The sequence below is a fragment of the Danio rerio genome, chromosome 13 (assembly GCF_052040795.2).
Source record: "Danio rerio strain M-AB ecotype USA chromosome 13, GRCz13ab, whole genome shotgun sequence".
Lineage (NCBI taxonomy): Eukaryota > Metazoa > Chordata > Actinopteri > Cypriniformes > Danionidae > Danio > Danio rerio.
In genome coordinates this window covers 27139838-27167494 of record NC_141033.1, presented here as the reverse complement: position 1 = coordinate 27167494, position 27657 = coordinate 27139838, and the positions used below count along the sequence as shown (strand labels likewise).

The window sequence follows — 27657 nt, the reverse complement described above, 5'->3', positions numbered from 1 at the left end:
ATGCTTGTGGAAGAGAAATGGGAAGAAGTTTAATCTCTGGCAAAGTCAACAAGAGCGACAGGATGTCCACTAAAACTTGTTTTTTCTTGGATGTTTATTTTGTAGTGTTTTTATTTATTTGTGGTAACATAAGAAATATACAATAGAGTTATTGGACAAGCAAGATTGATCTATGCATGTACTACATTTGTACTCAAATAAATGTACTGTATAAATTCATTTTTTTCTATGTACTATTGACTCTTCTCAGTAAAAATCAGATTTTTTAAAACCTTCATTTTCATGGTGAAAAAACAACTAATCATTTTGACAAGTGTGGCTCACATAATCAGAAATGCACTATGTTTTGGCCAAATTAGTGATACAACAAGTTGGTTTTGAAGCATAGATTAAATGTTTCGGGTGAGTACATTTTGCAGACATGCTACAAAGTTCTGAATTTCCAACAAATCGTTTTGAGATTTGCACACAGTTTAGAGAATGTTAAGTCTGTTTTGAAAAATGTGCTAAAGCAATTGAGGAAAAACTGTAAAGTGAGTAAACCCACTGCCTTAAAACCGACATGTTGACTTTGTTAAAAAAGGGAGTAAACCTGTAACTTGAATCTTTTATGTTAACATAATTTGTACAACTGCGCACAATGAATTTACCAAATAATTATAAGACAACAGGTTTACTCACTTTTTAAATAACAAATCTGTATATTTAAGTCAACAAATCACTTTTTACATTGCTGGTAAATAGCACAAACAAAAAAAAGTAATTTTACATCTTTAGTTTTATAGGTCAGCATCAGTAGGAATAGGATATTTTGGTCTTAAAGAAAGAAGAAGTGAAATTTAGTCAAAATTAACTCTGCTTTCTGTAAGTGACAGCATGTGTCCATGCAAACAAACAACCATAACTATTTGTTAACCATCTGCTTAAAAACCTCTGCAACTTTTCTCCATGCTTGCATAGGAACCAAATCCATTTGAATGCAAATCTTTACTTTCAACATCTAACGCTGTCCACAAAAATTACAGACTGGTCTTATGACATGACAGCTAATAATACTGTGACATACAAAAATGTACAATGATCAGCAAATCCCAAAATAGAGTAAAGCTAAATTTGAGAATATCAACATGAATGGAAACATAAAAATGAATGTATCATTAACACAAATGCCAAAATAAAATTTAGGGAAAACACAGAGCAATTACAACACTTAGTCATTCATTTGGAGAGCAAGCTTTGCTTAAAGATTTATAAAGTTTAACAGTGATTGAAATCAATTTATAAATGCATGGGGAAAGAAAGAAAGAAAAAAAAAACACTTAGAAATATCATTTAAATTCCAAAATAAAAAGCAAGTACTAATACTGGTGAATCATTTTCAGAATGTCTGAAATGCATCAAGGAATAAACACTTTCCTGCCAAAGTTTGCTGGACTTCACAGTGAAGCATAAACTGCTCTAGATGGTCCTTGGTAATGCAATTGGTGTGCCAACAATTAAAAGAAAAAATCTAACAATCACAGAGCATAAAACAAATGAGGAAAAAGAGATGATTTCATATGGATCATGGGCCAGCTTTTTGTAAGTCTTACGTATACCTATGCACTTTTTGAAATGATGTTCATGAGTTGCGTGCTTTATATCGCTCTAAGTGCTTTGTGAGATCCTCAATGCGTAGGTCCTTAAGATGCACAAGGTGCTCCAATCGGTTTACTTTAATCTGTAAAATCTGGAGCAAAGTGAAACATTTAGGTGGTATTCAACAGCGGCTGTAAGTGTACGATATAACATTTGCAAACCAATTGCTTTGCAGTGATACAAAATGACAAACAAAAGCTAATGTCACAATCACAGTGACATTGAGCAGTGTAATTTCCTTCCGTAGAAACTGACTAGTTGATACAGAAATTGATAACATTTCCATAAACTAGGCCGTTACTGAATTTCCTCGTTTTTTTAAATTGAAAAATGCAAAAGTTGCAGTTCTCTATCTAATGTGTTAATGCAACCTTAACATTTAGCTTGATCTACAGTAATTGTTGGGTGACAAATCTCACAGCTGCTGAACTCACAGTGACTCAGTAAACATTTTTGCAAACTCTATCACATTTGCATCAGTGACAGGAAGAACATGTGACCTGCAGCCCTTGACCAATTGCCTGCAGAAAAGCACAGGAAGGACAAATTTCCTTTTGCGACATAAGCATCTCTCGCCACCTGCCATTGTTTGCTAAAGGTGCTGAAACTAACTTGATAGGTTTTGGGATTGCCAGGTCATAATAGAAATATCAATATTTTTGAAAGATCTTAAGAAACAAAGATTTAAAATTAATTCCTACTTTAAAGGTATTAGTTTAAGTTTTGAAATATTTCTTTCTTTCCTTTTTTTTTGGATTTACGGACATATGAAATAGGATTATATTTTTTCATTCCTTTTCCTTTGGCTTAGTCCCTTATTTATCAGGGGTCACTACAGCGGAATGAACCGCCAACTTTTCCGGCATATGTTTTACACAGCGGATACTCTTCCTGCCGCAGGACAGTACTGGGAAACACCCACACACTCCCGCATTCATACACACATTTGACCAATTTAGTTCATCCAATTTACTTATAGCGCATGTCTTTGGACTGTGGGAGAAACTGGAGCACCCCGAGGAAACCCAGGTCAACACGTGAAGAACATGCAAACCTTCTTGCTGTAAGGCAAAATTGCTAATCACTGAGTCACTGTGTTGCCCAAAAATCCGGTAATAACTACACTGTAAAATTAGATTAGTTTAGGCTATTTAAAAAAAAAAAAGAGTAAACTCGTTACCTTATAATTGTTAAGTAAACAAACTATTCTAATGAAAATCAAATTGATGCTTTTAAGACAACATGTTTGCTCACATTTTTAAAATAAATTAACTAATAGTTTTTTACAGTGTAGGTACTGAACAACTATCCCTAAACCTATCCCTGAACCTACTCTTATGACCTAACCTTTAATAGTCCAGTAATTTTTTTTTAGGTAACTGTACTGTAAATACATGTAAATTACACATACTTTAAAATAAATAAATAAAAATGTAATGTGATGCATATATGACTGTAATTGGAAAAAAAAAATTGGACCTGTGAATTTGTTCTACTCATGGGGTATTCATTTGATTTTGAGATGTGGCCATTGAAAAAGCATTTAAATGGAGTCATTTCAGCAGTCTAGTTTAATCTTTAAATTGTGACACATGATGTCAAACAATTGACAAAATAAGACATGCTTAAATTAATTCACAATAGGATTAAAACCTTGCTTCCAGTAAGTAGATTTTGATTTTCATTTCATGCTTACATTCACCAATAAAGCAACTGTAAGCATAATGACTGTTTTCATGCAGGTTTTCCAAACCATCCCCCATTTTGGTCTGCAGATATATTGAACAATGTTGAAAGTGGCAGAAATCAACTGTCCCATATGTACCTGCCTGCATAATTAACTGGATTTTAAAATCAAATATAGGATTAAAAACTTACACCAACAGTCTCCTGTAAAGCCAAAATGGCCTGCTCCTTTTCCTCCAAAAGCAAACGTACAGCTGGATCCACATTTGGTCCAATGGTTGCAGCAGCCCTATGCAAGATTAACAACAACTGAATTATAAATTTGTACTTGATTCACATGCTTACATTAATGACTGCATTAAAAAACATTTTAAACAAAATCACATCGCTTGATACCTGACTTTCTCTGTTTTCTTCACAGTAGCTGGATTTAAATGACTGGGTTCAATAACCATCACATGATTCCCTGCAGGAATTTGGGAAAACAAAGACATTGAGACTGTACCCTTATAAAACCCTGCTTCAATTTCCTCTAGCGGAGTGCAGCTCCCCCATACTTGAAGATTTGAATGCTCGTGAGAATTGCTCAGCCAGGAAGACTAAACTAATTAGACTCCATTTGAACCTATTAAACACAATAAGGTCAAATAGACACATTGACGCAGCACCAGACTGTAACTACAGAGCAGGAGTTTTATTTGGCTCTAAGCTTCGAATCATCAACACCAGCTGTGCTTCACCTTATAAACATCCCATAAGGATAAAATAACAGGTTGAAATTGAACAGCACCTACTGAAAAAAGAAAAGTTGAAAACACAGGACTCCTGTTGCCTCAATAGAAGAGGTCTGTGCTTTGATAATAAAATATATCAGAACTAATCTCGCCACACTGGTCTCATAATAGACTTAATAATAGTACACTCTTGGCTTGAGTTTGCTGTGGACGAGAAAAGCTTTTAGCTACATGTGTTGAGCCTGTTGGAAGCGATAAGAGTGATCTGGTGAATTGAGCTGAGGGGTGCAGAAACTTTTCAATCATGAAAAGCATGAGTCAAACCTGAAACCAGATGATGCCATGACTAACCCAAGATGATGATGAGGTGTGAAAAATAAAGGAGGTGACATCATTTATTCTATGTTAAGTGTGCTGACAATGCAGTGCATTTGGCCAAAAACGCAGCTGGAAAATACTTGGTTAAAAGCGAAGTCATGATTTGTTTCGGAATGCTTTAACTTTAAATGTATGTACAAAAAAACTGTTTTACTGGCACACATGTGTGAAAATACAACAGGGTGAGTTGATAAAAATCTTATTTTTGGATGAACTGAAGATAACACAAACCCATCTCAAAATACACGTGGTGACACTTTCTCAAGAAATGCTGCTCGTCTTTGCACAAAAAAAGGCCATAAATAAACTTCTATGAACTAAAAACATCTAACTTGCAAATTTTAAAGTTTTTTTTTCCATTTACTAAGGCAAGAGCTTAGTTTTTTTTTGAGTATTATGAGTTTATCTATAACCACAGACACCAAGAACACTTAGCTTCCTTAAAAGTCTCATGCTGACACATCCTCAGGAGTTTAGATTAAGCAATGGCTTTTAATCTCTACTTTTGGTAGCATCAAAGAATCACCATATTTGATCATACACCAATCTCACTCCGGCTACTTTCTGTAGATGTGTGCTGACTGACGGTGACAATGTGACTAATTTTAGGTAAAGGAGGTGGTGCATAAATGAGATCATTCAAACATACTTTATTAATTTCTTTCCTGTGACAAAAAAAAGTCCCTGTGAAAGGGATCATAGGGCCTGAAGTGCCCATCAGTAGTGCCTTTTAAAAAAAATGTAACGTCTATGTCTCTGCAGTAACAGGCTGTCATGTCAAACTCCTTGAAGTTTTTAAATAGTCCATTCATTTATTCACTCATTTTCTTGTCGGCTTAGTACCTTTATTAATCCGGGGTCACCACAGCGGAATGAACCGCCAACCTATCCAAGTTTTTACGCAAGGGATGCCCTTCCAGCCACAACCCATCTCTGGGAAACATCCACACACACATTCACACACACTCATACACTACCGACAATTTAGCTTACCCAATTCACCTGTACGGTATGTCTTTGTATTGTGGGGGAACCCGGAGCACCCGGAGGAAACCCACGCGAAGGCAGGGAGAACATGCAAACTCCACACAGAAACGCCAACTGAGTCAAGGTTCAAACCAGCGACCCAGCGACCTTCTTGCTGTGAGGCGACAGCACTACCCACTGCGCCACTGCCTCGCCTAAAGGTGACAGAAACGGCCAATGTGGGGCTCGAACACACGGCCCTGAGATTAAGAGTCACATGCTCTACTGACTGAGCTAGCCGGGCTTAAATAGTCCATGTCTACAAATAATTGTGAGAAAAATAGTGTTAATCAAGAACTAAATAGCTGTATACAGAATGGCTTTGCTTATCTATTGGAGGGGTGTATGACTTCAAAACTCCTGACCAACCTCTTGGTTATGCATTGTGTTTAAACGTCCATGATGATCAAATGTAATATTTACAAAATAGCAATTGGTAGTTAGTATGTTGATCACTGTTAAGATGTACACAAATACCCACATTTATTTTAAAAAGTGGTTCATATCCAATGCCCACTATTGGAACTCAGCAAACTTTAAAGAACCTTAAGACAAAACAAGCTTTAAAACAACCCTAAAACAACCTAAAATTACAATGAAACTATCATTTTTCATATTTTATTTTGTTCCCTGACAAAGTGTCATTTCTAAAATACATTAAATGAGAAATTTATTTTTTTCTAAAAGACAGGGAGAACTAGTACAGTATAAATTTGACATGTTTCTTAAAAAGACTTCAATTAAATTGTTTAACACATACAGTGCTCAGCAAAATTGAGTACACCCCGTTCTGAAAACGAATATTTTTATCCATTTCTCAGTGAATATGGGTAATATATATTGGTGCATTTGAAAAAAAAAACAGATTTATAAAACAGATATATTAATTATAATATAAATCTGTATAACATCTTTAGAAATGGAAAGATAATACATTTAAATTAATGCAAAATATTGCAAGAAAAATCACAAACAACACTTGAATGAAATTTTTAATATTTTTGGTTTCTCTTGTTTTTTGTTAATTTTGAAAAATTTCCCTTAAATATAAATTTGGGCTACTCATTTTTTAACAACTACTGTTAAAAGTTATCTTGTTAGATTAGCTCCAGATTTGCTTCAGTACTGACTAAATTAATGCATTTGCACAAATATAAAATTGTAAAGCATCCTATAGAAAATATTAAGTTACATGAGAGATTTGTGTGGGGTGTACTCAGGGTGCGCATTACAGGCGAGTTTGAGGGCATTGACCCCCCTTGTTAAAACTTTATCCACCCTGAAGGACATGAAAACAAGATGTATTGGTGGTCAGCCCTTTATACTGAGAAATAGTTCGCTCTGATCTGTATTTTAAATAATAATGTTACCAATTAAAATAATAGATAACATAAATATACATTCGGCCACCCCTATTATGGTTCATACCATTGTGAATGCATAATCGCACTAAGCAGTCTACGCAAGAAAGAAAATGCATTCATCAGTTTGAAACTGCAGAGCTAAAGAACAGATAATCGGTAAGAGTTCACAAGACTGTTTTCTCATAAAATAGATGTTTGTTTCTATAGCCAGAATGTAAAGTCAAATTAGATGTATAGTTTGTAACTCTGATACAGTAACCTTTGAAAAAGCTAATCAGAGGATACTGTAGGTCGGAATACACAAAATATCCCCAAAAACACTGAAAACTTAAATATGTTTAATTAATAAATTAGATGTAATTTAAATAAACAAATGACTGAAGGATGTATTACACAAACTAACATTGTCGAAAAATTTGACGCCCATAATGGTCAATGTATAATTCGCATACTGGGTGTAATCATATATGCTGAGCACTGAACAGACCATTATCAAACATCTTTGACCTTATTTGGGTCATTTACTGTAATTTTGGTAACCTTGAATTAAATAAAAAAAGAGAAGATGAGATCTCAGATTTTATTTAAAATATCGTAATCTGTGTTTCAAAGATTAACCAAAGTTATGAGTATTGGAGTGAAATAAGAGTCCGTAAATTAAGGTAGAATTGTTAAGCAAACCCATTAAGTTACAAACTAAGGCATATTCAATTGTGGAGAGACTTTTATAAAAATAAATGAAGCTCAACTTAAAACCCGAGTTACTGCGTCTGCCACTAAAGCACACCACAGTCCAGGGGTGCTCACCAGGACGTGACCTCCACGTCAGACCTCCTCTAAATTATCTTTACTGCTCTTCTCTACTTGGGAAGCTAGAGCCATATTTATATGCATAATATCTGTTAGAGCATCTACCTGATCTCTGCTGTCCATCTGAAGTGGTGTAATACTCCAAGTCCTATAAAAACAATTATAAAGGATCATAACGTCGACAGTGTGACTAAACCTTGAATGTCAATACTAAATTCAGTGTCAGACTGAAAAGGAGGAAATTATACAGAAAGATGCAGAATAAAAATAAAAGTACTCACCTGTGCGCTATCTGGTTGTTTTCCTTCTTTCTTTTCCTCGATCTTCTCTCTCAAAGAGCAAAGGGCTGGTTCAATGTAGCCTGGTGTGCTCACTACAATTTTTTTCACCGTGTCCTCAGGTATATGGAAGTTTAGCTTGGAGAAAACTTTTCTAAAGAAAATTTACGATTTAAAAAGGAGGGCAAATTATTTAAATTAAATAATGATATTACATATAAAAATGTAGTGTTGTGTTCTCTTCATTCATGTTTTAAAATATATACTGTAGTCCTACCAAATAATTATGTATTGAAAAGATGTCTAATAGATGTCCACATGTAGACATCTTGGTTAAAACAAGGATAAATTGAAAATCTAGTGAAAATCTAAATATCCAATATAGACTACTCATGTTTCCCAGTGGTGGGTTGCAGCTGGAAGGGTATGCGCTGCGTGAAACATATGCTGGATAAGTTGGTGGTTCATTCTGCAGTGGCGACCCCAGATTAATAAAGGGACCAAGCCGAATAAAAAATAAATGAATGGATGAATGAATGAATGAATGAATGGACTACTCATCAAATACACACATTAGACAGCCTTTAAACGTGTAATGACTCATTCTTGTCTTTTTGTTGACCATTTTTTGGCCTACTGTTACATTTTACATTGTGTTAGACAAGACATCCATGTTTGGACGTCTATTAGGCATCTATAAAACACATAAAATCCAAATTGTGCTGTATAGTGACAAACACCCCGAAGCTTATATAAAAACGTACTGAAAGATGTCGCACTAAAACATGTGTAGGCAGCACACTAGGTCTTAGTTTTTGAGATCTTAAAATTGTTATTGCTGAGGTGTAAAGTCGCATTCCCGTAATCCTCGGGGAATCTTCACGCGACACGCAGGGTCAGATAAGCAGAGCGCTGTTTGCATTGCCGTCTGTGAGTGGAGAACAAATAAATACACTCGCCTGTTGAGGGTGATCCAGTTACTCTGCTTCTGCTGCGTGGAATGTGCGGGCGTGTAGTTGTGCAACTCCACCAGCTTAGGGAAGAAATGCTTCACCACTTCTGCAGCCATAACTGCTTGCGCAAATCGATAAAATGCAGTGGAATATACTGTATGCTATATTGATAATTTGCTAAAAGTCTTAAAATAACATCATGACCACGTATAAAAATGTAACTTTCTTTACAAACAATAACCACGGGTTTGCTTAAATTAAACCTGAGGGTATCACTGTCAACAAACATAAAGGGCTAAATAACAAGTGGTTTTGTTTGTTACCAGGATGAATTCATTAACGTTACCTCCATCGCTAAAATCTCGTGTTATGTTGCGTTTGGGTCTGGAGAGCGGTATCTTGTCTATCCACGCATAAAGGTCTTGCAAGGTTTCTTCGTCTAATTGTTTTGGCCCGTCCATAATTTAAAATGAGCCTTTGAGTAATCAAAACCAACTATTATTTCAGGTGTATCATTAAAATGTTTGACCTGTTACTAGGCAACAAAATACAGGGCGCCGTAGAGGTCATTTCGCTCACTTGAAAATGCGATTTGAAATATTAAATGAGAATAAAGACATTTTGAGAAACGTGAAAAAGTTTATTACAGTACACAGAATAAAAAACAGAGCATTCTCACATTTAAGGAGTAAAATCAGCCCAGCTGAGATCATTGCAAACTTGAAGTCTAAACATTAGGCGGGCAAAACAAATGTTTGCCTTAGTCTGAGTGCAAAAGGATCACAAGAAAAACGTACGAAGATTAAATAATGTAAAAAGGAAATGAGGTAAACAAGACCAAATAGATAAAGTATGTTGAAATTACAAGAAATTACCTAAAATAAAGAAAATAAGATTTTAATTTAAAGATATAAAATATATGACGTTTCAGAAACATGAATGAACACACTTTTATACTGCATGACAGACTGTTTCCTTTCTCACTTAGTAGACTTACATGGAGTCAGTCAGAAACTGCTGACTGTAAACAGCTGCATAACATTCTTCAAAATTAAAATAGCCTAATATAAATAGATAATAAAGAAAGCACAAAATTCAGCAGACGACAGTACAAACAAATCGTACCAAATCAGTAAAGTGAGTGATTCCTAGAGTGCAAATTCAGTCACCATTTTTCCCTTCCTTATCGTCATCTTACTATTCAGAGCCACATCACAAAGAAAGAGCTTTGTTCAGCTCATGAACCGCTTCTTCTGAAGCTCCCAGTGATTCATGTTAACTCATACTGCTCCAGATCATCTGGGCCACGCTGGAGGTTTCAGTGCAACTTTTTGGATTACCTACAGTAGATGCAAAAGAGATTTTAAAGCACTGACATTCGTTCACACAATTAAACTGTATAAACGCTCAAAAATATTTGAATTAAGAGACAGTTCATTATTCAATTAATTTTGTCATCACTTGTTACTCAACCACTGTTTAACACAAAACAAGATATTCTGAAGAATGTTGAAGCCTTTGGCATCCATAATGGGGACAAAAAGGTTGAAAAAAAGTTTAATGAGGTCAATGGCTAATGAGGTCAATTCTTCAGAATATCTTCCTTTGTGAACAACAGAAGCAATATCTTATCAAGATTTGTAACTATTGGAGTATGAGATTTTATGTGAATCTCTTTAAGATATTTCACTATGCAAAGTGATAAAAGATTACCTGAGGTGGAGTGAATACTGGCTGAGGCCCGCTGGGTTTCACAGGAGGCACTGGAGGTGATTTGGATTTAGTCACCTACAGTATATGCAAACAAATAGAGAATAGAGATATTTGTATGTTATTTATGTAATATAGAGTGCAGCAAATTGAATCAAGACCAAATCTTTTAGAAAAAATGTGCTCTTACAGCTTTAGATGCCAGTGGTGGTAATGGTCTTGAAGGAGGCAGGGGTTTAGCTGCTGGCAGCAGGGGTTTTGCCTAAAACAAAATTTAGACAAGACATAAGTCTCACAACACTCTTTAGTTTCACAAGGACAAACTGCTTTACCTTCATATCACTTCTGAAGTGAGCTTAGTCATTAAAAGTACCTCCATTAAATTGACAGTTATATGGACTATTATTATTCAGTTCTGTATGTACACTACTGTTCAAAATTTAAAGAGGATTTGTAAATCATTCTAAAAGAAGACTTTTCGATGTTCACATTTATTTGATTATAAATATATTGAGAAATATAACAAATATTACAAAAATTACAAAAATATTACATAAAAAATACTATATTTTAAAAATAATTTTTTTTTTTATATACTAAAATTTTAATCATTCTTATAATTTTCAGTCCTCAGTGTCACATGACTCTTCAAAAATAATTTAATTATTCTAATCAGGTTAACAAAAATGTGTTAATAAACTATCCTTATTTATTTAATGTAAATATCTTTTGTACCATTTTATATGTCTTTACTGTCACTTTTGATCAATTTACCGTATTATTGCTGAATAAAAGTATTTCTTTATTTCCAAAAAGCATTACCAAAATACCCAACTTTGTAAATGCTAATTAAGATTTTCTCACCTGAGGAGGATAAATATTTTTGGAAATGGCAGAAGGTGGTACAGGAGGCTTCATTATCTAAAAAAAAAAACATGTTTAAACATTAAAGATTTTTATTCAGGAATAGAATCAAATACAAATGCTTAATTGTTGCAGAAGATGAACTACCTGTTCATTTCTGGTCTGTGGTGCATTCTTTGGAGGCTGTGCGTAATGCAAAAAAAAGTGGTATTTAGATTTATATTCAGTAATTTCCTTCATCATTTATTCTAAAAATAACATTCAATACAAAATATAAAATTAAGCAGCTCATTTCAAGCCTAAATTTTACCATTGGTGCTGGTCTACAGGGCATAGCCGCAGACCGAAGAGGTTTACAGGCCTGAGTAGCAGACGACTCAAGGAAAGTTGGTTGACTGATACGTGGCTGTGCAATTCTGGGGCTGTTCTTTGCGCTTCCTGGTTGAAATGCAGGATTGCATTGGCCTGAAGAAGAGTGGATGCCCTTCTGTGGCCTTTTAGAAAAAGAAAGTGCTACTTTAATCTCAAAACAATTGTAATGCATACAACCATAAATGAATGATCACAGAAATCAATAAGACGTCTTACCTTTTCTTTCTAAATTCTGTTATTTTGTTTCTGTTATACACCAGCGCTCCAATAATAATGATCAGCACAAGGATGGCTAAAGATGTAGTAACACCAATAACCACAGATTTTCTCACTGAAGATGAAAATCAGACAGTTGACAGTAAATAGAATTAGTTTTCGGTTGAATACCTTGAGGTAATTCAGAATATAATGGAATGTAATTGTTTTACTTTTGTGAAGTTCTGAGAGTTGAATATCACAATAGGGTGGTGCCCAGCCTGGATCGCAGTGACACTTCAACTCGTGGTTGCACACCTTTAAAATATAAGTAGACAATAAAGTTACATGTGTTTATGCATTCAACAATATATTTTCCAGACAAGACAATATACTGTTTTTAAAATGATTTATTAATAGAACACAAAATGAATTAATGACAAGCAGGACATTATAACTTTAAAAATGATAAATACACTTTAAAATAAATAAATAATAAAATTTATATACATAAAAACGAAAAGTTAGAATTAAATCACATACCCCACGATTGTTGCATTTATCCGAGCAGTTCTCAGTGCCGTACATACTGATATCGAGGCAAAGGCTTTTGTAACACACCTGTTGATTGAAAAATATATTGGAAATAAATGAATAAATAAAGCTTTTGTCCACTGGGTATTTTTACACATTGATTCTTTAATGACCTTATTTGTGCCACATTTGGTGCCTGTAGGAACCATGCCTAAGTCTTCTGTGGGTGATGAATCCAAAGCCATGTAGCAGGTTCTTGATTGAACATTTACATTTGCTTTTTTGTTGGTTTTTGGAAAAGGATTCCCACCATAACAGTATATTCTCCCACATTTTCGGTGTCTATAGGTTTTTTTAAAAAGTCTTGTTAGAAAACAAAAGTCTTTAGCCTTCAGCCATCAAAAAAAAGGAAGGTTGAACTTACTCAGCGCTTTTGGAGGTTCTGTCAATCACATTATACTGAAAGCAGGCGTCATCATCCACATCAGCACCTAAGCACAGGGATATTACAGGTTATAGCAAAAATACTTGTATGAAACTTCATTTAATAAAAAAACGCTGATTATTAAACACTGAAATAGTAAAACAGTAGTAGTAAATGATCCATAATGCAGTATTTGAGAAATGAGTACCTGATCCCCACAGCATCTTGCAGTGTTCCTTGTGTGTTGGACATTGTCCGTTGTAACAGTATCCCTGATTATAATTGCAGGGGAGTCCATTCATCTTATAATCATCTTCAGGACAGAAAGCTGACTCTCCTGTACAGTATTCGTCCAAATCACAGTCGTGAGCACTTTTTCTGCACAGGCTGCCTGTATGTTTCAGCTAGAATGGCGGATGAATGAGACAAACTGAGATGTAATTTACTTTCACATGTTCAGAACAAGTTCAAAATTGTGTTCGGTATTGAGTCTGATGGGCAGCTTTTCTGATACCTGGCAATTGTGGCAGCACTCGCCATGTGCACAACGGGCACCTTCAGTTAGTCGACAAGTGGTGGCATTACAGCAGGGGTTGTTGCATTCCTAAAATCATATCAGTTTTCATGGGTCAACAAAATGCATGTTTTTTTTGCTGAACACACAATTACTTAAATGTTTTTTTAAATATAACTTTTTTCAGCATGAAAAATTAATGGGTTAGTTCACAACACAGTAAAGATGTTGTACTTATTTATTCACCCTCATGTGATTATAAACTTTAAGTAATGAGTACCTCAGTGCACAAATGAATATTTTTTTATGAAATCAAAAAGATTTAAGAATTATTATTAACAAATGTTCCTCTAGGACCACAGCATCCTATTAGAATTCATTCTGAGAGATTATGTGACACTGAAAACTACTGGTTATAGGAAAATATTCTATATTTAGAATATATTACAATAGAAATCAGTTAATATAACAGTTATTGTACTTTAAACTATATTAACATTTACAATAGCTGTTTTACTGTATTTTGTAAACACATTAGAAATTTACACCTTTTGAACCACTAACTAAGACACAAAACTTTCATCATTAAAAGAAACTGCAAACCCAAAATGAAGATTCATTTTATTAATTATCATTGTTTAATTCACCCAAATGCCATTCCACTAGCAACAGGTGATGTGGACTTATATAATCACAATATTTTTTTATATTTATTGTGATAATGATATTAATGATGATATAATTCCACTGAGAGACAAAAGAGTCATGGGTCTTTGGAGAAATAATAAATTGTCATATATATAGTGTGTGTGTGTGTGTGTGTGTGTGTGTGTGTGTGTGTGTGTGTGTGTGTGTGTGTATATATATATATAGACTCAAATACACACATCAATTTTAGTGATGTCATGCTGTAACTGAGAAACCAACAGTTTTTTTTTTTATATATAAACCAAAGTGACAAACCTCAACAGTTCCGCAGTCACACTCCTCGCCTTTTTCAACGAAGGCATTTCCACAAACTGGGCCTCCATATATCTGACCCTCATTTGGCACATCTATTAGACAGTTGGTGTCATAGTTCTCCAAAAACGCCTTTAAAGATGACTGACTGCAAGTACTGAATGAATCTGGGTAAATAGACCTGTTGGAAGAGTATGTAAGAAAATTATGGTCAGTGAACGACTTAAAATGCTATGCAATGCACTCGATTATCTAGAGTTGAACGTTATGATCTCATTCTACCATTCAGCATAGAGTCTGAAAGCCCCGCCCTCCTACTGCGTAATGATAGCTGCAACAGTTGAGTGCACGAAGTGTCCAGCATTCACACTTTGTTATTACAATTAAGAACATATATCATCAGCATATTTAAAGTTCATTTTTGTCTATTGGGGGCTTTTGACTAAACACACTGATTATAAAAAATATATATACAGTTTATATAAATAATATACATTTTTATAATGTTTGCACTTTAGTTTGCAAACATATGCAGTAAGATGTGTGTATACACACACCCACGCACGCACGCACGCACACACGCACACACACACACACACACCTCACTGCATATGTTTGCAAACCAATAAGTGATTCTCTCATGGCCTTGCATTTCTGAAGTATTTTTACTGAGACTCACCCAATGGTATCTCCCATAATGCAGCCCTTGTTAGAGGAGCATCCACAGCTTGAATCATCATGTGACATTCCCAGATTATGTCCCATTTCATGTGCAACTGTAGAAGCCACTGCAATGGGATTGCTGTTGTGGTCCTTTGAAAAGAAAGCACATCTTAATTAATGCTATTTACCACTACCTTCCAACATCAGTGATAAGTCTTAATCCATTATTTACACAAACAAACACACTCATAGGTATACCTCATTCACAGCACCAGAGGATGAAGAAGAGCACATTGCATATAATGTAGCCAACCCAACTGTGGACCCTTCAAAATCAATACCACTGAATAAAAAAAGAACAACGGTCATAAATGGATATTTCGCTGATATTTACAGTATGTTTGTCACACATGCTCCATGTAATTAGTAAAGCAATAATAATAAATTATGCAATATTGTGTGCAACTAACCCTTAAACATAAACCTAAACATTTAGTAAGCACATGCAGTTATTTAATATTGCACAGTACTTAAAATGTAGTTATACTATACTCATGACATCATGAGATATAACCATATACATTGTATAATAAAAATTGTTTAAAGGGAAAAATGCAGACAGTATACATGATCAACACAGAAGATTAAAATGAGCAATCAGTGACTCACGTAATAAAATGGGCATTATCATGTTTCTTCCTCTGAAGCAGGCTATCGCGACGCCATTTTAAAAACCGTTCCAGAGTAAGATTTGGCCTACTGCTGACATCAATTAAGTCTCTTTGAGACCAAACCTCCAGTCCAACCAACATGACACGTATGTTTAAAGGCCGGTAAAGCTAAAGGTAAGGAGGAAAATATTAAAAATATTACTTTGAAAATCCTTTTCACAATATATAATGTCATGCAGATCAAACAAATCAAAAGTCGTAGTATACCTTGTCTACGTGGTTTGCGACCAGCATCATTCTTTCTTCTATTTTCTTAAAACTTCCAAACTTCTTGTACTAAAGAAAATGTATTGATGAATTTTAATAATATAAACAAAACACTGCAGTCAATATCTATTTTTCATTAAACCACATTTCATACCTCTGTATTATCAACAACTAAAACCATCTCAACGATCTGCTGTCCTCCTCTCGGGGCTTTGTTTCTCTAAATGGCAGATGACATAAAGTTTTTGTCATAAAACTGGTAAGATAAAAAGATGCTGAGGTACAAATTAAACATTCTGCTTAATAATAATAACAATTCTCTCCATTGAAAACCGTCACTAAATATATGGTTAAATATAAAATGCTAAAAATATCACTGAAATAATTACAGCTTAGGTTTAATAACAGATTATTATAAAATCATTACCATATTTTTTCCTTTATACAGCCCACTAGACTTTGGGCCAAGGTCATAGACTGTGTCATTAATGTATCCATAGGCCCCTCGCTTGGTCCTTAAATGCTCTTGCTTGTAAATAGCATGGTCCCCATCCAAAGACTCTTCCAAGGGCTCTATCAAATAAACCTGATCGTTCACTCTCAGAAATCCTCTGTACAACAACAAGAATACATGCATTAAATATTAGTGGAAATTTTGTAAGCATTTGTCAATGTTTTCCAAAGAAATGCAACTGCGAATCAATGTTTTTACTCTACACAAAGTAGACATCAAGAATATTTAATATATATTTATGTATATTTTACAACATATTTGATGTTCAATCTATTCTTTTCAAAAGTTGCTTAATATTTAATTTTTCTTACTCCATTCCAGAACAAAGTCCCACGCTGACTGAAGAATCTTCAAAATTATGGATGTGTCCATGATAGTAGCAGTGATTCTGATATGAACACAAAAGACAATAGCATTAAGCTTCATATACACACACTGTGTCAAACATACAGCAAATTAACATGTTAGTTGAAAATTTCCACATACAAATTTGTTTGATGACTTTGTCTCGGAAATCCCATCTTCGCCATAATGTGTCAAAGTGTATTGTTTCCCTAAAAGTTCTCTATAAAACAAAGGACGAGTATAAATGCAATGCCTCCACATAGTATTAACATACATTGTTGCAATAGACAGTCCCATTCTCACCTATTTCTGTGCAAAGATATTGTCAAGTTTCTCCCATCTATGGCCACATCATATTCAAGTTGCTCAGGATATTTCTAAATAAATCAAAACAAGCAAGCATGAATAAAAGTAACTCAATCATCCAGTGTAAATGTCTACATGTCAGTTTTTAAAGTAAGGACCTGGAGGGAAGAGGAGCTTCTTCTGGTTCTCCCTCTCAGTGCCTGAAGCCGGACCACATCATAGCGCATCACATGAGGTAAAGCCTCCAGACTCTCTACAGCAACAAACAAATCACCACCACAGGATTAAATTACATGTAAAACACATCACGCAAACTGACATGACTCGCTGTTAAAGAATCCTCACATATCTGTGCGCTCACCCCATGTATAAACGAAAGAAAGCAGCGTTATAAATAGTCCAGTGTATCGCATGGCTCGCTGTGCTGTGTGTGCTCTCGCTCCGGGACTCGAGGGCTGCTGCTGCTGTCTGTGGGAACAAACTCGGGCTACTTGAAAGTTAAAGCTCCGCCTCGGTTATACGGTAAATTAGCATAGAAGTTTACGACCTCCTCATCCGGTAATAACAAACTGGTCAGTAATGAGTCACAGACCGGTCAATGTGACCGTTTTCTTATGAAGCATCAATATCATAATACGCTAAATAGTTAATAGTTATTATATCTGTATCTTAGGACTTTGTGATTGTTAAAATATAATATAATATAATATAATATAATATAATATAATATAATATAATATAATATAATATAATATAATATAATATAATATAATTATTCATACATTTATTTATTTATTTTTATTCTTATGCGTTTGATTATTAATTTATCTATAATTAAGATTTTATTTATTTTCCATAATAAAACAGCTGACTTGTTTTTTTGTTTTTTTTTCAAATCTGTAACTGAAACAAAAGCTGCACAATCTGGTTAAGCTCCCAAGGTGGATTTTTTTTTTTTTTTTTTGCATTGTCAACATTTAGCAAGATGGTATAATTGGACTATAAATGTATACATTACTATTCTTATACATAATTTGTGCTACTAAAAAAATAACTAAATATTACAGCACTAAATACTATATAGTCCTTTTAGTTTCTTTTTTTTTTACTTTTGACTTCTTTCTTGACTATTGTGATTTTGTTTATACATAGTATAACATTTTCTAAACAATTTGCATTAATAAAATGCTACTCTGGGCCTCCAGTGCCAATTAATTTAATTTATAATTAATTTTATTTATTACACTGATATTCTTTGAGGCACAACTTCACAAAAGCATACAAATTGTTTCAGGTGAATTTCTGAAATTATAGGAAGAGCGGTTTTGTAAATTTGTGCTGAGATGAGATTTTGTCATCACCTGGAGGATGATGTCATTGAGGATGTGGGTTTTGTTCGTTATTACTAAAAGGATATTACAAAAGACTATCCGGGACAAAGAGTTCAACTGAAGACACAGGGAGAAAACAAAAAATTATCACCAAATAAATCCAGATGTTATATATTGATTGATCTTTTTAAAATATTTAACCTACTTTTAAAATAGTTATAAGCTATTATAAAAATAATTAGAGTGAAAATCCAACAATGAAGCACTTGACTATTAATAAATAGCCAAGGCAAAAATGCCATGAATAGTAAAAGTGACACATTTTTTACAAATATTTTAAAGCTTACTTCTTGCAGTGATATTTTCTTTAATACTTTAATATATGAGGATATGGCAACACGGTGGCCTCGGCTGGGTCAGTTGGCATTTCTGTGTGGAGTTTGCATGTTCTCCCCGTGTTCGCATGGGTTTCGTCCAGGTGCTTCGGTTTCCCCCACAATCCAAAGACATGCCGGTATAGGTGAATTGAATAGGCTAAACTGTCCGTAGTGTATGTGAGTGTGTGCAAGAGTGTGTGGGTGTTTCCCAATGTTGGGTTGCAGCAGGAAATACATCCGCTGCATAAAACATATGCTGGATAAGTTGCCGGTTCATTTCACTGTAGCGACCTCAGATTAATAAAGGGACTAAGCCGAAAAGAAAATGAATGAAAGAATGAATGAATGAGACCTGAAACTTGCCTTTAGTACTTATTCATTGTTGCTCTTGTGTAAATTGCTTCCTTGTCCTCATTTGTAAGTCGCTTTGGATAAAAGCGTCTGCTAAATGACTAAATGTAAATGTAAATGAATGAGGGTATTTTCCCAATGATGGGTTGCAGCTGGAAGGGCATCCGTTGTGTAAATCATATGCTCAATAAGTTGGCGGTTCATTCCTCTGTGGCAACCCTAAGTTAATAAAGGGACCAAACCGAAAAGAAAATGAATGAATGGGAATTTCAGCTGCATGAGCACACCGGTTGCAGCATCTTCGATAGGACAAACAGTCCGGAAAAGGGATCGAATTGCGAAAATAACTTTGCTGACATCAAGTGGTTATATTTTGCAGGTGCAGGTTTGTTTTTAGCTACTTTTATTTTGCTTTTATTTTTGTTTTGTTTTTTACGTAGTCTCACTTGTGTGTACAGACTGTTACAGCCTCCTATGGATGTATATATAATACATTTTTTTAATTGGCTAACACTTTGTTTTGAAACAATATAAAAATGTATACTTTCTCGCAAGCTCTGGGTGCCGTTAATCCAATAAAGCGGCTTTTATTTTGAAAGGCTTTTGAACAGGCAATCGAAAGGCGGGTGCTCGCAGAGAGTATGTTTGTGTTAACTTATATTTAATAACATATAATGTTGCAACCCGAAATAATTGAACTTTTGGCCTCTACTACACCACAAATTCTGGCAAAGAATATACCGGTAACTGAAAACAGGGAATCCAAGAGGCATGATATACAACAAAAAGCCGAAGCTGGAGAAGAAAAAGCTGTATCACCTTTTGAATTCAGACCTCAACGACTTCGATTTGCTGTGGAAGATGAATATTTTGAGGTAAAACTATTGTGTTTTATCGGTTGCACTACAGGAAAGTGCCGTACAACGCATGTTTACTTCTCAGCGTGACGACGTGACCAGCAATGACATGTGTGATGTTTCTTCAACAGGATGGCGACATAAACAGACACATGTACCTACAGAATATCGTGACGTCATTTGTGGATGACAAACAGCCTCCAACGTGAGTGATTTTCTTACTGAGATGACTTTTGTTAATTATCAAAACCGCTAATAAATCAGAGTTTGTTAAACATTAAAGTATGTTTCATGTAGTTAGTTGGTGGTTTTGTTTTGTGTAGCTGTCAAATGTATCTTTTATGTGACTTCTGATGACTACTGATAGTATTAGTGTTGTCAGAATTAAAACAGTTACTGTGTATAAGGTAATTTGATTTTTACAGAGTTTTCAATCTTTTCCCAAATACAATCATTGTTCAATAAAAAGCCCCTGGGTGTTTTTTTTTTTAAGTAAACTGTGTTTTTTTGGAAGTAAGCTGTGTTTTGTAAATGTGCAAGATTTCATTAGCTGTTGCAGGAAAATAATCAGAATAATTTCAAGGATCTGCATATGGTAAAAGTGTTTGCACCAGTGAGTTTAAATTAATACAGTGCACTCAAGTTATACAATGTTATATGAATGCTAATCAAGCAGCGTGAAGAGCAATTTTATAAAGCTAAAAGTATAGCTGGCAGGAATAGACACTGGAAAAAAACACTATCCCCTAGGTGAAAAAATAAAGTGGATAAAGACCTAATATTTTTTATAAAGAATAAATAGTATATATGGGTCTTTAATGTTCATTTAATTAATATTAATATTTTTTTATTTTTGTTAAGATAATTTCTTATATTATATGAGAGAGAGAGAGAGAGAGAGAGAGATTGAGTTTGAGATTGTTTACAATATATCATTTTTCTATTTATTTTTATTATTTTCTTTATTTGTTAGTTAGTATTTCATTTTTATTTATTATTTTATGAATTATATAAATAGTTTCTTTTATTACATATGATTTAAAATGACCATCATCCTGTTTATGAAGTATTTACTTATTTATTAATTGTCATTTATTTTATACTTTATAAGTTTTTCCCCCGCCCAAAAATTTTAATCATTCCCAATAGTGCTTCCTCCCAGCCTGCAGACCTATTTTAAAAACCTTTGTGCCAGTGAATTTCCACCATCAAGAATACAATTAATGACTCCACAATTGGAAAAGACTGAAACGTCTTGAGCAACATCCTTGTGACTTAATACTAACGTGCCACTTATATCTTAAACCTCTTCCCAGTATCTCTGAGTTCAGGTGTCACATTGCAGGATGCAAACAATTATTCGACACACTGGAAGGATATGAGCACCACTACAATGCATTACATCGAAACGTGTGCTCCAACTGTAAGCGATCGTTTCCATCAAATCGCCTGCTGGAGATCCACATATTGGAGTGGCATGACTCTCTCTTCCAGATCATGGCGGAGAAACAATGCATGGTAATCTCATTTTCAATACCATTTTGGAGTGTAGAGAGTGATATATAAAGTGTTGTGGCCAATAATGATAGCATTGTGTGAATGTGTGGTAGATGTAGATTTTTACTTTAGTCAACATTTGAAGTGTATCAAAAAAAGTTAATCAAAATGGTCCCAAGCCAAGAATGGGTGTTGTTTAATAGTTTTAGGACATTTTCAAAGCCAGATTGGAGTGCAGTGATATCACCCTTTGAATTGTTTTTCTTTTTTTAATATTTCCCAAATGATGTTTAACAGAGCATGGACATTTTCAGTTTGTCTGATAACATTTTTTCTTCTGGAGAAAGTCTTATTTGTTTTATTTAGGCTACAATAAAAGTATATTTAAATTTTTTAAGAACCATTTTAAGTTAAAAATTATCAACCCGTTTTAAGATATCTGGTTTTTCGATAGTCTACAGAACAAACCATTGTTATACAATGACTTGCCTAATTACCCTAACCTGCCTAGTTAAACTAATTAACCCAGTTAAGCATTTAAATGTCACTTTAAGCAATATAGAAGTTTCTTGAAAAATGTCTAGTAAAATATTATTTACTGTCATCATGGCAAAGATAAAATAAATCAGTTATTAGAAATGAGTAATTAAAACTATTATGTTTGATAGGGTGGGAAGGGGGAATTATTCAGTGGGGCTAATAGTTCTGACTCAACTGTATTATATATATATTGTGGTCACGTGATTCATTATAGAATCGTGTGAATTGTGGATAAATCATTTGAATTATATAAAAAAATGATCAAAATTGTCAAGCTAAAAATGGGTGTTGTTGTTTTTAGGACATTAGCAAAACCTCTAAATAAGTCAATAGTTTTAGGACCACTTTGATAAAAGTTTTTGATCCAGTGTATATGTTGACTACTGTTAACTGTTATAGATATATAAATTGACCACAGATTGATAAAACAAATATATTAGAGAGAATTCTTATATGAATTATTTGTGTAAATGCCTACCAGATTAGAAAAACTGTAAAAACATTTACTCACAGAAGTAAGCTTCACATTTAACTAGATCCAAGAGAAATGCTGCCATCTACTGGTTTCATCCGCAAGTTGTAGTAGGAATAGTTCTAACACAAAAATGACAGTTCTGTCATCTTTTACTATTTTCTGTTAAACGCACAAAAATACACGTTTTATTTTTATTATAATATTTTTAATGCTAGCCATTGACTTTCATTGTATATTTTCCTATGATGGATGTCAGACAGTGGCTATGGGTTACCGAAATTCTTCAAAATATATTCTTTGTATACAGCAGAAAAAAATGTAAATACAATTTTGGAACAGTTTGGTTGAGGAAATACTGATACATTTTGGCGCTTAAAACGTTGAAACTCATTTTAAAAGAACCAAAAATAAGTGAAATTAAATATTAGTACATATATCATTATATATCTTCCCTACTCTCGATACGCCATTTAAACCAGCAAATATATTTTTTTCTCTGCTTTTTCTCTGATAAACATCTGTTAATTCTGTTTTACTAATATTGCTTTTCAGTATGAGTGCTTGGTTGAAGGATGTGGACTGAAATTCAAAACGAGCAAAGAAAGGAAAGATCATCTAATCAGAACGCATAGCTATCCAGCGGACTTCAGATTTGACAAGTCAAAGAAGATCGGAAGGTTTGGTGTTAATACAGAATGTCAGTTTTGTCATTACATTTTGGCTTTTTTATTATGTGCTAATTTTAAGCATGATAATCACATCAACAGAACAACAGAAAAAAAGACTCAACAGAAGAAGGATGCACATATGGAAGTTTCTGCAACCGTTCTGCAACAAGAAAGCTCTGAGTCCATGGACTTTTCGCTGACCCCAGAGCCTGTGGAAACAGAACCAATGCAGGCAGCTAATCTAAAACCACGATACTCATACAAGTGGGTGGATTCTAGGTCATGGATTAATATAAATACTTGATTAAGTTTCATTACCCTGTAGACTCAGTGATCAGAACTATCTGTTGATTATTATCTTTCCTTCAGAGTTCCATCATCCATTTGTTTCGGTCAAGGCTCAGTCAGAGGCTTCAGAGGAAGGAGGAAGAAATAGGCCAAAGCTTTTCTTCATCGCTAACAGCTCACCACATGAGCTCAGTAAAGCATTTGTTTGTTGAGAGCTGTATTTTTATAATAAAAATCATGAAAGCAAACTTTAAAAAGTTTTTTTTTCTTATGTGGCATATGACTTTAGAATGCAAAACCTGACAGATGATTGTAGTGAAAAGATTATAAGTAAAATGTCAAGCGGAGTATCTTAATTTCAATTCTGGGATGTTATGCATTGCAGTAAATGTAAGTGCTTCTAGATGCTGCTTTCAACGAATGGCACAGAATTGTTTGCTGAATCGCTTCATGCTTCAGGTAAAAAACACGGGGTGTAATTATGGTGTCGGGGGACCTAATAAAAAACTTGTGACAAATTGCAACAAACATGTTTTTTTGAATCAGATTTACAGGGGTTGAATTTTGTAACGTGTAGAGGTTATATGAAGGGCTTGCGTTTAATACCCAATGGGCCAGGAATTCTCACCGTTACAGTTTGGTCTGTTCAGTAAATAGATTATTTTTGTTATATCTTTATATTAATTTTAGGAGCATGTTCGTGTATCTTGTAAATGTTCGTTTTGTATATTTAGCGCTGATCGTTTGTAATTAAACCTTTGCAATCGTCGATTTCTGAAAAATATATGGAGCAACGCGTTGCTGTCACAAATGTTACAAAGCGCTTTTTATTTAGATTCACTAAACGTAAGTGATTAAAACAGCAGGACTGTTAGGTTGAATTGAAAGGTTTTAAATAATGACATTGTACACATCAGTTTCTGTGAAGATTTATTTTAATGCAAAAGATTATTTCTAATTTGTATATACATATAAAATATACAATAATTTACAGAAGATAAATGTAAACAGTGTATAAATATCAGCAATTCTGTTTGTATTTTTGTTCAAAGGGAATGCAAAATCTGTAATATATACGTGTATTTACAATAATAAAAAAATCTAGACATTATTCTTACAACCTAGCAAACTAGCATACATGTAGTCTACTTAAGGGATTATGGCTAAACAGGCGAAAATCAAAAAACACAGGCCAAAATACTCTGTGTCCCAAAAGGTTCGGGAAGAAAAAGTATAGAGTAATTGAAGATGCTGTTTCTCGTTGATCATATTCAATAAAGACCAACCAAATAACAAATCGAATATCTGAAACTATTAGCGGGCACAAATAAAAACACGTAACCAGATTGGCAGTAGAGAATTTGCAAATTTTGATATCTGAGCACAATCTTTGTAATATTCTACAAAATATTTGGTTTGAGTGAAAATACATGGATTAATTTAAAAAAGGCTCTTACAATCCATTTAGGCCCCAATTAGGGCAGACCTATGGAAAGTAGCAATGACACAGTAAAACTTTTATTTTTACGGTATAGGCCTATTCTGCTGCCAGTCGAAACAAGCACTTTAATTAAAAAAAAAATAGTAATTATAAGGTCTTCTTTAAGAGCTTTTTGGAACTGGCACAAACCAGGAGTTTATTTTCGCATCACACATCAACAAATGATGCTGCTCTAGAAACTTTCTAGATCGGCTGTGCCCTTGAAATAATCTACTGGAAATATTTTCTCTGAGACTAAGACAATTATTCACATAGCGGTGTGTCTGTAGGCTATACTTGTATAATACAGCATAAAGTCTTCTGTATTAAGGGGAATATTCATTGCACTTTTAAAACCAATTTGGGTACTATTACTTTTGGAATAAACCGTGTGGATTACAAAAATAATTTATTTTAAATTTTTGCATTTGCTTAAGTTCTATAAAGGAAACATATTTGCAATTTCACACGTCTTTTGACTGGCAGAATTGCAGCAGTTACAGACGGTGAATTGAAGGACGTGCTTCAGTCTGTTAAGACAAATAATACATTCCGTAGGTCACTGGCCCACCGAAAAGTCCCGGGACTGGTAAGGCAGGTCTGGGAAAGGAGCTGGACGGTCCGTAGAGTGGTGGAGAACCAACATGTGTTCCGAGTGGGAACGGAAAGGCGAACGCAGGTAATAACGGCTTGGTTGCAAGTTTCAGTTTCTCTAGTTCGGCCTCCTGGAGTCTTTTTGCCTTCGCCCGTCTGTTTTGAAACCAGATTTTAACTTGAGTCTCTGTGAGGTTGAGTGAATTGGAAAATTCCGCTCTCTCTGCAATAGAAAGATACTGTTTTTGACGAAATTTTCTCTCCAAAGCGAGCAACTGCGAGGTGGTAAACGGGGTCCGCGGTTTTCGGTTGTTCTTGTGCTTTCTGAGGGTACAGGGGGGTGGACTTGAATGCCCTGAAATTATTAAAAACATTCAACAGATTAATTACAATTACATTGGCAAGGTAACAGGTGCTATTTATACTTTTTTGTTCTGCCGAAGTTAATTTTAAAGACTAGTCTATCCCCAAGGTCTGAATTATACATAGGCCTGAACATTTTTTTAAAAATGTATTCACTAAATTTTCATTGTTAAAATGAATGCGTATTCCTAGCAGGAATACTGGATAATAATTCTACAATTAGATGACATCAATATCTTCATCTGCACATCACATAGTAGTGTATTTTTTTTAAGTCTGTGTATATGTATTAGCAGCTATTCAGCTTCATTCCTGAGCGCGTTTAACTGCATGTATTTTATAATCGTCAAACTGTCATGCATCATCATGTACAATTATTGCTGAGGTGCTTACTTGGCGGAGAAGTGTACGAGGTTGTCTGAAACCAGCCGGACTGTCCCTTGTCACTTAGTTCTTCCATATCCCCTCTCTTGCAGTCGGAGAGGTTGGAGACGCTCTCCACTGGGATCTTCCTATCTGCGTAAAGAGCCATGGGCGAGAGCTTCAGCCGCTCATCCGCACCGGATGTCGGAGATATAATACCAGCTTCAGAAGACGTGTATAAAGTCCGTGAGCTTGTTCTGTCTGATATTAAAGATTCCACACTGAACGGGAGACTCAGCGCTTTGCCTTTACATCCTTTGACAGCCGCTTTATCGTTGGATTGAGCATCCTCTTTGTCCGCGCTTTTGCGCTCCTGTAGTTTTCCTTCTTGGGAGAGTGGCCCTTGTAAAGAATTCATCATAGATGATAAAGGGGCCATACAACAAGAATATGTGAGTCGTCCTGAACTGTACTCTGGTCCAGCAGCGCCTCCCTTCTGCCGTCGCGCTTTTGCGACGCTTGCCTCGCTCTCCAAGCAGAGCGCACTCGCAGCTATAAACTTCCAAAAGTTCGCTTTTTTCCCTGCCGCCCTCCAATCGGCTTGACATTTCACCCACATGACTTTCCGCGTACTCGTCCTGATTGGTCCAAGCAGTTTCTTTGAGACGTCACAATGATTTTGAAAGAAATGTTGCATGGTTAATCATACTTGTCTTGCCGAGGTGGTTTATTGATTGCTCTGGGGGCTCCAGTCTTGGAGGCAAGGAGCCATTTGAGAAGTTTTGTTGCAATTAACCAGAGGGGATGTCTGTATAGCGGGCCTCCGTACTCATTAACTGAACTCTTATTGAAAACATACAGCGAAACAAACCACTTCCTTGGCCTCTTCGTCCACGATTTCTGGGATATTTACTTTATAAAAGCGCTGGATAAACTGAACATTTTTATATCACACGTGTCATAGAAGTGTTTGTTCAACATGCATAAAATAATAATAATAATAATAATAAATGTTTTTGATTGGCATTTTAGTTTTCACTTTAAAAAATGCGTCTGTTTCACATTATAAACAGGATCATGTTTAACTGAGGAAGAAACGCTTTCAAAGATTCCCGTAAAATGTGACGGGACAAAATGATGTGACTGAATTGACGATGATTTTGTCACGCTGCATTACAGCAATTTAAAGCTTGTCTTGGCCCTTTAAGACTGCAGAAAGCCTCCATTGAGGCGCAACTGGCAACCCCTCACCGTAAGTCAAAGCATT

General features: G+C 34.8%; 4 protein-coding genes and 1 long non-coding RNA gene across 8 annotated transcripts; 2 read left to right on the top strand and 3 right to left on the bottom strand.

The window, feature by feature from the left end:
* Positions 1-760: 760 nt before the first annotated feature.
* On the bottom strand, positions 761-9404 carry spef1 (sperm flagellar and cilia associated 1). Of its 2 annotated transcripts, none has more exon segments than NM_200527.1 (7): positions 761-1729; positions 3517-3613; positions 3721-3790; positions 7742-7784; positions 7918-8068; positions 8874-8985; positions 9214-9340. In NM_200527.1, coding segments are annotated over 7 exon segments (696 nt in total). In that variant the 5' UTR covers positions 9329-9340; the 3' UTR covers positions 761-1621.
* Positions 3158-10167, top strand: LOC147841068 (uncharacterized). The gene is made up of 3 exons (XR_015505979.1): positions 3158-5440; positions 5486-5695; positions 7476-10167. It is a non-coding gene; the product is annotated as an uncharacterized LOC147841068 (long non-coding RNA).
* On the bottom strand, positions 9487-20248 carry adam8a (ADAM metallopeptidase domain 8a). 3 transcript variants are annotated; one of them, XM_087277666.1, is made up of 25 exons: positions 20085-20248; positions 17365-17459; positions 17204-17277; positions 17042-17120; positions 16867-16943; positions 16469-16652; positions 16196-16261; positions 16042-16110; positions 15773-15942; positions 15362-15446; positions 15120-15253; positions 14444-14621; positions 13481-13570; positions 13175-13370; positions 12967-13033; positions 12716-12884; positions 12552-12629; positions 12242-12326; positions 12030-12144; positions 11752-11935; positions 11589-11624; positions 11442-11498; positions 10768-10839; positions 10581-10655; positions 9487-10207 (listed from the first exon to the last, which is right to left on the bottom strand). In XM_087277666.1, the coding sequence occupies exons 2-25, from the start codon at positions 17431-17433 to the stop codon at positions 10163-10165; spliced, it is 2454 nt and encodes an 817-aa protein (XP_087133792.1). In that variant the 5' UTR covers positions 17434-17459; positions 20085-20248; the 3' UTR covers positions 9487-10162.
* Positions 19923-23838, top strand: znf511 (zinc finger protein 511). Its single transcript, NM_001004531.1, is given in 6 exon segments — positions 19923-20140; positions 20254-20327; positions 21439-21640; positions 23187-23311; positions 23402-23566; positions 23672-23838. Coding segments are annotated over 6 exon segments (834 nt in total). The 5' UTR covers positions 19923-19939; the 3' UTR covers positions 23739-23838.
* Positions 23839-24507: 669 nt separating this feature from the next.
* msx3 (muscle segment homeobox 3) lies at positions 24508-26940 on the bottom strand. Its single transcript, NM_131272.2, is given in 2 exon segments — positions 24508-26019; positions 26421-26940. Coding segments are annotated over 2 exon segments (825 nt in total). The 5' UTR covers positions 26830-26940; the 3' UTR covers positions 24508-25603.
* Between the last annotated feature and the right edge of the window lie 717 nt (positions 26941-27657).

Excerpts from the sequence above, each read along its gene's own strand:
- spef1 (XM_087277687.1), bottom strand. The coding sequence starts at position 9,328 with ATGGACGGGCCAAAACAATTAGACGAAGAAACCTTGCAAGACCTTTAT. Across the intron at positions 8,986-9,213 it reads ACGAGATTTTAGCGATGGAG|TTATGGCTGCAGAAGTGGTG; the intron begins GTAACGTTAATG and ends TTGCGCAAGCAG. Across the intron at positions 8,069-8,873 it reads AACTGGATCACCCTCAACAG|AAAAGTTTTCTCCAAGCTAA; the intron begins GCGAGTGTATTT and ends AATTTTCTTTAG.
- adam8a (XM_087277666.1), bottom strand. The coding sequence starts at position 17,433 with ATGCGCTATGATGTGGTCCGGCTTCAGGCACTGAGAGGGAGAACCAGA. Across the intron at positions 15,943-16,041 it reads TCGCAAACCACGTAGACAAG|CTTTACCGGCCTTTAAACAT; the intron begins GTATACTACGAC and ends CCTTACCTTTAG. Across the intron at positions 11,625-11,751 it reads CCTGTAGACCAGCACCAATG|CCTCCAAAGAATGCACCACA; the intron begins GTAAAATTTAGG and ends CATTACGCACAG.